Below are 13,258 nucleotides of genomic sequence, written 5' to 3'. Positions count from 1 at the left end.
TAAGTAATATTAGCCTGTGTAAGAGGACTAAACATTGTTTTAGAAGTCTTTATAACATATCACAGATCAAACATAAAAAATAAGTGCATATAAAAGAATGTTGCAATTTTGCAGAAATTATTATTGCAAGTATTATTACATGTGTATGATGGTGAGCATGTGCTGAACCATTTCCAACAAATGTAGTCCTCCAGAGTTGAGAATGTGCTCGACAAATTGATTTATATATTTAAAAATGGAAATAATCATTCAAAGCTTGGAAAAACATGCTTTGCATTCCGTTCCAGAAAAAGTAAATTAGACATCAGAGCACTTTTTCAAAAAATATTGTAGCACATGTTGTTTATTCCTGGAAACAATACTTTGGAGAAGGATCCTGCTTTTACCTAGTTCTTTTCTTATTTCCAATATGAAAAAATGCATTTCTTATAAAATTTTAAGATGGATTCTATCAGGCAAAACGTTATTTAAGAAGATTTCAACCCAATATGTACATAATATGAACCTTTTGTAAACTTTTCACCTTTTAAAAAGTAATTTTATTGTTTTCCAAATCTAGTTTTACATTTCCATTCTATATTTTTATTTATTCATTCTTACCTCTGGCACTTTTAAAGAAAAAAATGAACTCGTTGTTATCTGTTTGTTTTAAAGTTTTATGTTTCTGTGTGTAGTCTTAGTGTTTACAATAAAGTTTTCAGGGAAAAAAGGGGTCCCGCGCATGCGCACTGAGATGGCCTTTTAACACTTCCGGTCCGTAGAAAACTGTGAATTGTAGTTTCTTTTCAGACGATGTAGGTCAAATGCTAAATGGTTCAAATTGCAGCCTGAACTTTGCTCCCAGTTCGAAGAGGACTCTGTCAGCATCGAGCGCTTTAGTGGGATGAAAGCAGTGCGTAAACTCATGAAGGTGTTCATAACCAGACGAATCCCTCCAGAGGGGATGAAAATCCTGGCAGCGGCAGAAGGGTAAGACATGATTTGCTTTTCCACCCTTGTCCAAATTTAAGTACTACCGTACTGGCAAGTTTGTGGTTGTGCTTCCTACTCTGTGTTCTTTGCAGTTCTTTATGAAGCAATAAAATAGCCACTGCTTTGAGAATTGCAGTCATAGAAGTTAGAGGACAGCTTTTAATAGAAACAAATGACCAGCATAGTCAGGGTTCTTAGTTGGAGTGATAGTTTTGACATCCTAATATGTGCTTGTTTCCATGGAAACAGATGTGAAGTGTCTCAGTGGGACTCAGATGAGCCAGTACCGAGATCAGAGCTCCTCAAAGGAGTTGAAGGAGCTCATGGTCTTCTGTGTTTGCTGTCAGACAAGATCGACAAAGAGGTTTTGGATGCTGCAGGTACACTTCACCTCTGACAGCAAAACACTTAGCAGATTTTTGACCAAAAAAGGGGGTTAGATAATTCAATTGAACCATAGGACCCAAAGATTAGTCTATTATAGTGTTAGTATTAGTTTTCAATGACAAAATTGTGATTGTTGCAAATACATTTATCTATAACAAAATGTGATTACGTTAGACATTATTGTCTAAATGGACTCCACAAATATTTACTTTTTATAGCAAAAAAACAAAACAACATACTTCAACACAAATGAAAAGTGCTAAATACATAAATAAATATTACGATTTAATTTATTTTAATTCAAGGATGTAACTTTATAATTTGTTTATTAGATTATTGCTAAAATATTTTGTTTAAATCTTGTAGTTTTGCACCTAATTTATAATAAAACATATTAGAAGAGGGATTGTCAACCCAGCCAACTAAATCATTTTTTTTTCCTCTTTAGGGCCAAACTTGAAAGTAATCAGCACCATGTCTGTAGGATTTGATCACTTGGTCCACAGTGAGATCAAAAAACGGTGAGCTGATCTTCCGGTATCTGACAGTGTGATGTGGTTGTTGTCTCATCTATATTGTTTTTCTGTTTCAGAGGCATACGTGTTGGATACACTCCGGATGTCCTGACTGATGCCACTGCTGAGCTGACCGTGGCTCTGCTGCTGGCCACCTCTCGCAGATTACCTGAGGGAGTGGAAGAGGTTAAAAGGTCAGGCTCATTGTAGTAAAATAAATAGTATTTTTCTGACTTTTGAACCCCAATTGCAAGAAATCAAGTACAATTCAGTTAAACAGCAGGAATACTATAATTTTCCCTCCTTGCAGTGGGGGTTGGAGCTCATGGAAGCCTCTCTGGCTGTGTGGTTATGGTCTGTCTGGCAGCACAGTGGGGATCGTTGGACTCGGACGCATTGGTTGAGTTTACTCTCATTGCTTTGTTTACTCTGAACAGCCCTAGTTAATTATCCTAGGATTTAATATGAGTCGTATTGGCAAATATTTGCTTGGTAGAAAGATGTCTCCAGTTTTTATTGTCTAAAGTCTTGCTTGTTTGTGGTCAGGAATGGCCATAGCTCAGAGACTTCTGCCGTTTGGGGTTAAGAGGCTACTGTACTCTGGGAGAACAGCCAAAACCTACGCTGCAGAGGTCAATGGAGAGTTTGGTAAGAAAAATAAAAAAATAATACTCCTTGCATGGGGTAATGCAAGAGTGGCTGATGAAGATTTATTCTTTTTTTAAAGCATTAAAGAAAGCTTTTTTCTTTTTTACTCCCATGTCTGATTATCCGGTATCTCTCTTCCTCAGTGTCTAAATCTGTTTCCTCTTGGTTTCACAGTTCCACTGGACACACTTGCATCTGAAAGTGACTTCATAGTTGTTTCCTGCTCGCTTACACCAGAAACCCAGGGCATGTGTGACAAGGCATTTTTTAGAAAGATGAAAAAAACATCAATCTTTATCAACTCCAGTAGGTAGGAAAAACATGGATTTAAAAACTTGCTCAGAGTTTTTTTCCATTTTTTCAATCATCATTTTTTCCTGCTTCCTTATATGTGATGGACTGTTTTAGGGGAGCTGTAGTAAACCAGGAGGATCTGTATGAGGCTTTGAGCAGTGGTCAGATTGCTGCAGCTGGACTGGATGTAACAACACCCGAGCCTCTTCCAACAAACCATCCACTTCTAACATTAAAAAACTGCGGTGAGTGAAGGACTCAAACTATTTTTTTGAGCAAGCTTACGTTTGTTTTAAAACCTTCCTCCTTTCTTTTCTGCTCCAGTGGTCTTACCACACATCGGAAGTGCCACTTACTCCACCAGAGGGATCATGTCTGCTTTGGCGGCTCAAAACCTGCTGGGAGGTTTGCAGGGATCAGACATGCCCAGTGAACTCTCCCTGTAGAACTGAAACAAATGAAGCGGTTGTGCCAACTGTCTCCTGTAGAGCGGTGTGAAAATGGAAGTAAGAAAATATTAGTGAGAATGAAAGTTTATGCAGATGCTTCCAGCTACATGTTCTTCTATCTGTGCTATGGTAAGAGTGTTGTGCATCAGTAACTTATGAATGAGGAAGACAACAGGGTTTTATTTAGTTATTTCATGTTTTTTAAGTTCTTGAAGGTAAAGACAAGCAGCTAATCAGTGGTACTTTTGTAACAAATTATGTTTTCCTAATTGATGCTAATTCATTTCCTCTAAACCAGATTAACTGATTATTCTTTTTTCTTTCTTCACTTCATTTCTTTGCCTTTTTTATCATTACTGTACTTCTAAGTAATAACTAGAAATAAAATAAAATACTGATTAAGACTTTAATGCAAGCTATTTTTTGTTCAATTATTCATCAACCAAAAAGGAAATCAAGAAAATCATAAAAAAAATAGTTCTTGTATCATAAAAATATATATATACCGGTATTCTTATGTTAAGACCTTCTGGTAACAATTTGAAAAGACAAACAAAAACGTAATTCTGAGCTTAAATATTTTTCACAAAATTAATTTAAAAATTTAGGTTTTAGTACATACCCTATTAAGAGTATTTTTGAAGTTACTCAATTATATATTTTCAAAGGTTTTTAAAGCATGTAAAGATTTCTTGTAATTGTTTTCATAACTTGCAAGTTTTTAGATATTTCTAAGGTCACGCGTTTTTAATAGTACAACTCCATTTCTGCATCATTAGAACTTTTTAAAAGAATAAACATAAAAGAACTATATAATTTCATTTCTGGAGATTGTTTTTTTTAATAAATCCAACAAGTCTACAAAATACAACATTTATTAGCATTTTAACATTATCAGTGCATAAATCCATTTAATGGTTGTAAAAGTGCTACATTTCATTGTTTTATTCTAGGGGAAATAATAAATAAATGAAAAGATGATTGGAGGCAAAGAAAAAAAACATTTTGACTTCAATTTCAAATCATCTAAACTAGAATGGACTTTAAATACATAATTTCTTGCTCAGTCTTGTGTTAGAGCAGCGTGTCGGTGAACGACGGTCCTTCTCTCCAGTTTAAGCAGGTGTTCTTTGAGTGTTTGTAGAGGTGTGAGGACTGGCTGAAGCGCTTGCCACATTTCTGACAAGGATACGGCTTCTCGCCCGTGTGGACGCGGATGTGCTTTTTGCAGTCGGTCAAGTTCATGAAGGTCTTGCAGCAGATTTTGCAGGCGTACTTCTTCTCCCCTTCCACCAGCAACACGTGGTCCTCGGCGGCCGCTTTTTTACACTTGGACAGAACGTCCTCTGAAGCTTTAGTCAAGGTGGGCCGATCTGCTGTCTCCCCGGACAGCTCAGAGGCCGACTCGGACCCAGGGGGAACTTTGGGAGCGATGCGGCGAAAAGTCGTGCCCGAGCTTTTTCCGGATCTTGCAGGTTGAACGACAGCAGTGTCCAGACTGAGCCCTGATCCGATCCCACTCAAGAACCCAGTAAATGAGTTCTGGGTGGGCTGGAGGATGATGGTGTCACTAAATCCCGGGTTTTGAGTCGGCTGCAGTAATTGCTGCAATGGAACGTTTGCGACTGGAAAAACCAGAGATGACGAATCGGAGGACTGGGTTGAGGTGGTGCTTGCTTCCTCCAGCTTCTCTGTCTGCACATCTGCTGTGGGGGCATCACTGGCAGCTGCAGCGGCGGTTGCGACTGCTGTGAGGCTGGCTAGACTATCTTCCTCCTCCTCCAGAGAGTCCATTTCACTGCTGGGATTTAAGAAGCAAGAAAAAGCGAGCTCGGAGAGGCTATCCAGACCCTCACCATCTACTGAGACTTCACCCAAATCTCCCATCTGCCTTTGTGCATCTGTCTGACCGTCTGTATGCAGGGATTGCAAATCACCTGCGTGTCCACACATGGACACTTTCTCATCATTTAGATGCACATCCATATGATTTGGGCAGTCCTGCAGGGGGGATGGAGGGGAATTGTTTGGCAACGTGTCAGGAGAGTAGGAGCTTTCCTTTTTCACCTCCATTACTTCCGTTTTTAGCTCCTCCTCCTCCTCTTTTCCCACCTTAACTTGGACTACTGGATCCTCACTTTTCCCCCACAAAGTTCCTCCTGTGCTGCTGTCTGACTGGGTCGGCAGCTGGACCTCCTCCGACTCTCCTTTCATTGCTTCGTATTTCTCCTCGTCTTCATCAAAACCTTGGTTTCCCCAGGTTCCTTTGTTTTTTGGGGGGATATCTGGAGATGAAGTCTCCTCTCCTCCTTGCTCCTCAGTGCTCCTGGTGACAGTAGGTGAACGCTCCTTATAGTTTGCCTCAGGGAGTCGATGTAATCTCTTCCTGTCACTGGGCCTATCCTCCTCCGATTTTCTCTTCTGTCGCAAAGAAGTTTCCAGACTCGGCTCGCTGCTCCCACAGCTCTCTTTGTCTCCGCCTGACTGGCTCACCTCCTCTCCTGGTTCTTCATCATCCAGGTCTAAAATGATCAGCTGCTGCGAGCCGGCTGCTGCTTGGGAATACGGACACTGGCACTGCTTCTTCACCGACCTCCAACCCCTCGGTGCTGATGTTGGGAAGTTTTTCCTGGAAAGGTGGAGCTTGCAGGCTTTGACCACGCTGTTGAGATGCAAGTGTGAGGCAGCCAACAAGACATCCATGGCGCTGGAGGCTTCTAGAGAAAGAGTCGAGGTGTAAATCATGTCTAGGAGGATTGAAAAGGCTTCAGGGGTCACAACCTCTGGGTCTAGCTCCATCACACAGGGGTCTCTGTTTCCAGCAGACGTGTCTACTTCTGATTCTCCGTCGACACTGTCAGAAGAGGTGAGGAGAGCCCTGAAGTGAGAGCTGCAGGCAGCCAGGATGGAGCGGTGAGCTCGGAAGGTTTGATCCCCCACCACTACAACACAGTCACAGAGCTGAGCGTGGAGGCGCTGGTGGTTGAGCTGTCTGAAAACATGCTGGTAATGACCTGGGAAGTCCATCTCTGCTGCTGTAGTGTCAGCTCTTGAATATATACCACTTTACTGAGAAAAAAAATATGAAGGTGGCGAAAAGCATGCAATTCATCAGCTGAAATGTAGCTCAGAGTAGCATCATCTCCACTGGCTCCATCCTGGAGATGCTGTGGAGTATGGGCGGGCCAACGCCGACAAAAGCACCGAGAGATGCGGAGCAGTCGCGGGATTTGTCTCCAGAAAATAAAACATGAGTCCACGCAGCTCATACGGGAGCCTACATAATAATAATATACAGTAAAAACTGATCTATCGTCATCACAAAGCCAAAGAGTTCAAACAATCGAGCGATGCAGCATCCATTGTTACAGCCGCCAGAACCGACGCTGCCTCATCGACCCTTTGGTTAGACAGCACTGCCCCCTAGCGGTCATAACACGAATTACCTGGAACCTGCTGCATTCTGGGACAGCCTTTTTCCAGAAAAGATCCTTAAACATAAAATCAACTAAAACAGTTCATATGGGGAAAAAATGTAACAAAGACAAAATAATGACTGACTTCTCTTTTATTTCTTTGTTTTTTGTTTTTGTAAAAGGAGGCAAAACTAAAGGAGTACAAATAAGACACTAAAATTCTGAGGTGTAGCAAGGGCTCAACTAAAGCAAAACTAAAAATGAAATAAGATAAAATTCAACTGAAGTATACACAGATGTAGTTTCCCTACATTAAAGCATTAAAATTCTTTAAAATTATATAGAAACTTGTTCTTTCATTATTTAAATTATAGCACACTGCATTTTTCATATTTTTAATATTTGTTTATTTTAACTTTAATATTTTTCTCATATCCTTCTTGTCAAATGGATAGTATTCATATTTTTATCTGCAACATGCAGTTTTACTTAATCCCTGTGTGCACATAGCAGTTTATATTTTGTACATATCTTTTTTCCACTGACTGATTTTGATATCATTACACATGCAGACAGTAAGAACAAAAGGCATATCTATCCATAGAAAAACTACCTATTTTATTTCAACCCCACCTTAAAAAATGGTCAGATAAACCAATAACTATAGTGTTCTAATAAAATTGTTTTAGAGTAGCTTCTTAAAGCCCCAAACATTAGGGTCTAAAATTAAATAACTCAGAAAATCAACAAGAAATGTAGAGTTTTTTTTTTTAATTACACCTTATTGAACATTTAAAAATCTAAATTCGAAGACAAAAAAAATGTTAGGAGAAACTTGCATTAACCAGAGCACAAATATAAAAAAGATGCTCAAATAAATGATCATTGTTTCCATTTATTGTGCAATACAACTAGAAGACATATATTTGAACAACACTGAAAAAAACAAACTACACAATAAGTGTTAAATACAAAAGTATGACAGAAGTTTAAAACATGAAACCCGCAACTTAAACAAACAAAAAAGTAAAAGATCTTTGATGCAGTGATGGAAGAACAAGTGATGCTTCAATGGCCCACATCTGCCGCAGATCCTTGCCATCTCTGATGTTGGAGTCTCTTGGTGGATGGTGGAAATGCAGCCGGACGTTGTCCTCTTTTCATATGCTGTCCAGCTTCTTTAGTACAAATGGGGCTGCAAACAGAAAAAAAAAATAATTTAGGCGATGCTTCACAACATTAATAATCAATAACAGTGTTTCCAAAATGCTTTGTAAAAGACTTGCCCTCTAGCTGGGTTTGTGTAGTGAATTTGCAAAGTATATTTTTGGTGGATTCAATTGACAAACATGTCATCTTAAACTATGTGCAATTATAATGCAAGGTATTCTGCTTTGTTTTCATGATATGACAGGATAATAGTTTTAATCTCTGTGTATTAATTACTGCAATATAAATAAAATAAATTGTGGATTTTTAAATAAATAATTGCATTCCAAATTTAATACACACGTTTCTGGTTTAACATTTAAAAAAATCTAGCAATAACTCCCAAGAAGAAAACATTACTGTTCAAATCCATGTCTTCTTTCTGCGATTAAAGCTAGTTTGGTGCTTCCATTATGAACAGACTAATATCTGAGCACGGGGACAAAACTAAAACGATGCTATAAGAACAAATAAACGAGAAAACTCAGGTCGCACTCAATGTGACCTGCGGATGCTTACCGACTCTGAGCAGAGCGACGTAAAGAAGAAAGTTCCGTAAAGAGGACACTACGTCTTCCCGCATTTTCTTCTTCATCTCCTCCGGGTCCATTTTCGGACCGAGTCCTTCAAGTTTGAACATTTCAGCTTTTGTTTTAAAAGCGTTTTGGGGTCAAATTTCTTCTCACGTTAGCTGTGCGACGACGGCGTGGACAAAGTCTGACAGGAAATACGTTTCAGCTGACGTAGGATGGCAGCCGCGGAGGGTCAAACTGCACTTGATTGTTGTCATTCAACAATCTTTATTCCGTCTAATTTTGATATTTATTTGTATGTTCCCAGTCGTTTATCTTTTTGTTATGAATGTAATTTTCCTTATTGTATTATTAGTAATTAATATAAATATGTTTATGTCTAAGAAAACAAATAAAAACGCTCGAGGCTGTACTATTATTTTATTTAAGATACTATTTTTTATGCAATAGCTGAAACCGTAAACAATGTAACAAGCATTTACAAATAATAACATACAAAATATTAATTAATTAATTAATTAATTAATTAATAGTTACTTTTTTATGTTTTGTTTATTTGTCCTTTTTTTCTTTTTTTAACACTTGAAAATCAGGGAAAAAGGACAAATATTTCAAAATGTTAAATCGTGATTTTTTTTTCATACAAGTATTAAAATAAATGGGGTTGGATGGATGTGACCCACAAAATGGGACTTTTTGGGTGTAGCTTTATTGGGCTAAATAAAATTATTTATCTAATTAAAAAATATTTTGATTCAAACATTTTCCTTTTAATAATTTATAATCTACACATTGGTTTTACTGGCTGAAATATTAACCGTTTTTTATGTAATTGGTTTCATTGTACCTTTTTTTCATTTTACACTACAGTTTCTTTTGAAATCTTTAATTTTTTTCCTTCGCTTTTTTAAATGACCTTTGGGAGGAGAGGAGGAGGGGTGTTCAGCAGACAGCGATGGAGGCTGGGAGGAGAGAGGGAGCCCAGAGGAGGAGGAGGAGGGGTGGGTTGTTCCTGAGCTCAGGGCCGCGGATTAGAGCAGAGAGCAGCCCCGATGACAGCATCCAGCACGCAGCCAAGGCCACCACCATCATCTGGCCGGGGCGGATATTTTGGAGGCATCAGTCGATCTGTTGATTTTCTCGGGGATCTCCCAGCTGTCTGCCTCCTCATCAAACCACGAGGTGAGCCCCACTCGGTTATTGTCTGATGAGCGCGTGTCCACCCCTGCGTCCAGCTCTGTTGGATTTTTTTGGGGGGGAGAGGGTATAATTTGTCGAAATGAGAGATTGATATGACGCTCAACTCCACCCCGATTGAAGGCTACACCGGGTGTGAAGGAGATGGTGGTGAGATTTAAATCCGATTAAGATTAGAAAGAAAGCTACAACAGACTGACCACTTATTCGTCTTTGTTTGGCCTCCCATAGGGCATGGCTGTGACCACTGATCGGAATGATCATACTGTAAAATCTTAGGCGACAGATTATGTTTATTAAAAGAATCAATGAGTAGAAGATCTACCGCCGCCATGCATCTTTATAGCGCCTGATAAGATAAATATAGCTGCGATTTCAATCCGATCACTCTACTATATTGAAATCTCCATATTTGCCAACACATGTCTGGAGCAGCAGGGCTGGAAATCTGCGCTTTCGTCTGCGCAATGAAGTCCCCGTCACTGGCCGCGGATTGGACAAATACGCACGGATAAGGGGATGCCAGTACTCTGGGTACCACACGCGCACATCTTTTTTTTTCTTGTCCTTTCTCTGCTGCTCTTTCTCCGTGCCGTGCGGGGCATGTCAAACGCAGCACAACTAGACCGGAACAATGCGTTTTTGCTGTTCTAGGGCCTTCGTTTAATGCATGACGTGACACAATCTGACCGCTCATCGCGCTTCAGACTTGTGTGATCCCACGCAGCTCCAAGTCTGCGTTATTTAAAGGCATCATATGCTGCGCGCTTTGAGCTCCATCTGCCATTTAGGTGTTGTCTGCGCGCGCGCGGGGGCTCATGTTAGTGAAAGCTGCGTCCTGCGCGCTTGCGGGCATTTGTGTTGTGACTCAGGAATGCGCGCTCCATCCATGTGATGCGACTTGCTCCGAGGTCACTCCGCCAGAGGAAAATCACAACGGGCAGAACTCGCACATCAGGACAGACTTGATGCCTGCATGACAGCATTAGCCTGGATCTACTCGGCCGGCTGCTCTTCTGCCCCACTTTCTCCAACCAGCCAGCTCTCCTCTCCCTCTCTCTTCATCTTCACTCGCAGCCTCATGTCTGCAAGCCAGACTGTGATGGCGGGCCCTCCAGCCTCACATTGAGGGGCAGATTAACACATCTGTGTGCGCCTCATCACATTTGCTCTCATTGATGGAAATAAAAGTGACTCATTGATCAAAAACAATTCAGTAAATTGATTAGCAACAATTGTGTTTGGTTTCCGTGGAAGCAAATATAATGTGCATCCCCCATCCCCTCTGAAAGAACAGCAGTATTGTTCATGAAAAAAACGACCTGACCTCATTGATGTGACAGCCCCATGATGATTGCACAGTTGACTGGCAGGGGTGCCACGATGTAGGGCAGCTCTCTTTATGTGACTGTATAGCGTAAGGGAACAGCTTCACCATGAAAACACCCTAAAGCTTGGAAAAAAAAATTATAATTTCCCTCCTTCTTCCATATATTTTTGATATAATATTAAAGTGAATAATCTTTTGATATTTTCAAAGCCATCACAGTGTTTTTTCAATTATGATTGTGCTGTTTTAAACATAGTTTCTGCAGAGCGGCAGTAATTTATTAGAAATTTGCCTCTGAGTTGTGGGCGGAAGTAAGCCCCAATCTAACATTACTGGTGCGGCAAAAATGGCGAGCAATATTAGTGCTATCCAGCCGTACCGTTAGAAGACATATGAATAGTCGTCTACAAACAGATGAATTAAAATGGAACAGAGCAGGGGCTTGTGGCTTACTGTAACAGTAACAGCTATAAGCTTTTTCCAATATTTTTTCATCTGCTCCTGATTCTCAATGATTTGAATAAACAAATACTCAAAAAATGCAATTTAATCTTAATTTTCTACATATATATGTCTCAAATTATCAGAAAAAGCCCACAAGAATATGTTAAAGCCCTCCAAAACATATTAATCATTGGAGCGGGTCTTTAACTTCCTGCCTATTCTGTACACTGGCTGTATTATTTAACACAAAGAGAACCTTTCTAGCGCCTATAACGCCTTCTACTCATCGTAGCTGTCTCTTGACCCCAAGAGGGTTGTAGAGGGACCATTGATGGTATCCTGAAAATTTCCTGCCATCTCTCTGCGAATCAGAGAAAGACAATCTTGTCCATTATTTGATGTTGTCCTTCCACCTCTTCTTCTGCTTTGTTGTCTTCCTGCCTCCTGGTTTTGTCCCTTGCAAGATGGTTCTATATCAAATCATTTTTATTTTCTTTATGAAGCTTAGCAGGCTGTCATGTGCACCGATGACTGTGGATATTCCTCATTGGTGATCCTAGAGATGAGATTCAGCTCCTGTCTAACTCCTTGTGTGTTCATAAGACTTTAAAAAAAATGAATATGTTGGAAATTGGCTCAGACAGTAAAAGGTGGGGCAGACTCACTCTATCCAAACACCTTCCACAGCTGTCTTTGTTGGTTTGTCTGCATGTGTCTCTTGTTAGCAATGAGAACAGTCAACAGAGGTCAATGACATCATGCTGCATTCTAGAGGACCCAGTTCAGTGGGAAACTCAAGCCTTCTCAGGCTGTTGACGAAAAGGGGAAGACGTAATGAGTGGCACACGCGGAGTTCATCCTCATAATGAAGTGAACTGACAGACTGAGTAAAACAAAGAGGATCTGAGTAAGTCACAGATCACAGGGAACTACTATCCTCTGATTCCCTCATGTTAACTCAAAAAGAAATAGTACGGATTCACAAATACAGAAAATACAAGTTTTAATTGAGTATTTAAAAGCTCAAAGCATTGAAAGATCATGGCGGCAACTTCTAGAACAAGGTCATCACAGAGCCTAAAGCTGTTTGTTTGTATTTACACCATTTAGCAGCTTGAACAAAATCCTCTGATCTTCCAATACCGCGTGCAGTTTCTTTTTACATGCAGTTAATACCATGTAATTGTAAAAACAAGTCTTGAGACTTCTCCACGTTTGTGTAAAGCTCAAAGCCTAACTTCACAGCAGGTATGAACAGATTTATTATGATGGTAACACAGTGAGTTGCATTAATGTGGCCCATTCCTACTGCCTGTTGCTGTGGTAGCTGTAATAATCTGAGTGCAGTATGGCCACAAACTACTTAGACTGCCTTTGAATGTACAAAAATGTTTAATGGTTTTGTTTAAATCTTTACAGCTTACAAAAAAGTGTATTTAGCTGACTTCTGCGGGTCATTGAAAGTGTAAGTGAGAACACACATGGGGGGATAAAAGCGTGACAATCCAAATTTCTTAGCTATGAGTGACTCTAAAACATTGGCTCTGTACTCGACCCGTGGCTCTTTACTTTTACTGTGTTACAATCTGATGTATTTAGCAGTTCAGCTGCCTCGCATAAACTTAAATCCTCTTGACCTCAAGCCATTCACATCTTCACACAAACGTTCCGCAAGTATGCCGCTGTTGAAGCGAATGTTCCCAGAAGCTTGTTTCCAGTTTTATTGGCAGCCACTGTGAGTCTAAATGAAATGTTGAGTTGCAGAGTAAACCCCTGCTGATGCCTCCACTCCACACTTCATGCTGCGCAGCTGTGTCCGGTGTGTTAGCAGGAGTGTTTGTGGGCATTTTTTTTTTTTTTTTTT

At 40.0% G+C, this 13,258-nt stretch overlaps 4 protein-coding genes across 5 annotated transcripts in view; 2 read left to right on the top strand and 2 right to left on the bottom strand.

Annotated features, from left to right (window-relative positions):
• Positions 1-735: 735 nt before the first annotated feature.
• grhpra (glyoxylate reductase/hydroxypyruvate reductase a) lies at positions 736-3,663 on the top strand. Its single transcript, XM_024284224.2, has 9 exons — positions 736-969; positions 1,222-1,352; positions 1,808-1,880; positions 1,952-2,068; positions 2,185-2,273; positions 2,421-2,522; positions 2,697-2,832; positions 2,931-3,061; positions 3,141-3,663. Exons 1-9 carry the CDS (start codon positions 884-886, stop codon positions 3,260-3,262), a joined length of 987 nt encoding a protein of 328 aa, XP_024139992.1. The 5' UTR covers positions 736-883; the 3' UTR covers positions 3,263-3,663.
• Positions 3,664-4,339: 676 nt separating this feature from the next.
• On the bottom strand, positions 4,340-6,292 carry LOC112153658 (zinc finger and BTB domain-containing protein 5). Its single transcript, XM_024284024.1, has one exon. It carries the CDS (start codon positions 6,290-6,292, stop codon positions 4,340-4,342), a length of 1,953 nt encoding a protein of 650 aa, XP_024139792.1.
• A 1,264-nt stretch (positions 6,293-7,556) lies between these two features.
• tomm5 (translocase of outer mitochondrial membrane 5 homolog (yeast)) lies at positions 7,557-8,646 on the bottom strand. The gene is made up of 2 exons (XM_024283598.2): positions 8,410-8,646; positions 7,557-7,876 (listed from the first exon to the last, which is right to left on the bottom strand). The coding sequence occupies exons 1-2, from the start codon at positions 8,528-8,530 to the stop codon at positions 7,842-7,844; spliced, it is 156 nt and encodes a 51-aa protein (XP_024139366.1). The 5' UTR covers positions 8,531-8,646; the 3' UTR covers positions 7,557-7,841.
• Positions 8,647-9,060: 414 nt separating this feature from the next.
• The window catches only part of frmpd1b (FERM and PDZ domain containing 1b), a 23,450-nt gene continuing 19,252 nt past the window's right edge, over positions 9,061-13,258 (top strand). For both annotated transcript variants that reach the window (XM_024283506.2, XM_024283504.2), the window contains exon 1: positions 9,061-9,605. The gene's annotated coding sequence lies outside the window, so the exon portion shown is untranslated. The remainder of the gene's footprint in view (positions 9,606-13,258) is intronic.

The sequence above is a fragment of the Oryzias melastigma genome, linkage group LG10 (genome assembly GCF_002922805.2).
Source record: "Oryzias melastigma strain HK-1 linkage group LG10, ASM292280v2, whole genome shotgun sequence".
NCBI lineage: Eukaryota > Metazoa > Chordata > Actinopteri > Beloniformes > Adrianichthyidae > Oryzias > Oryzias melastigma.
The sequence above is the reverse complement of the archived record's forward strand: the minus strand, read 5'-3'. Positions and strand labels throughout refer to the sequence as shown.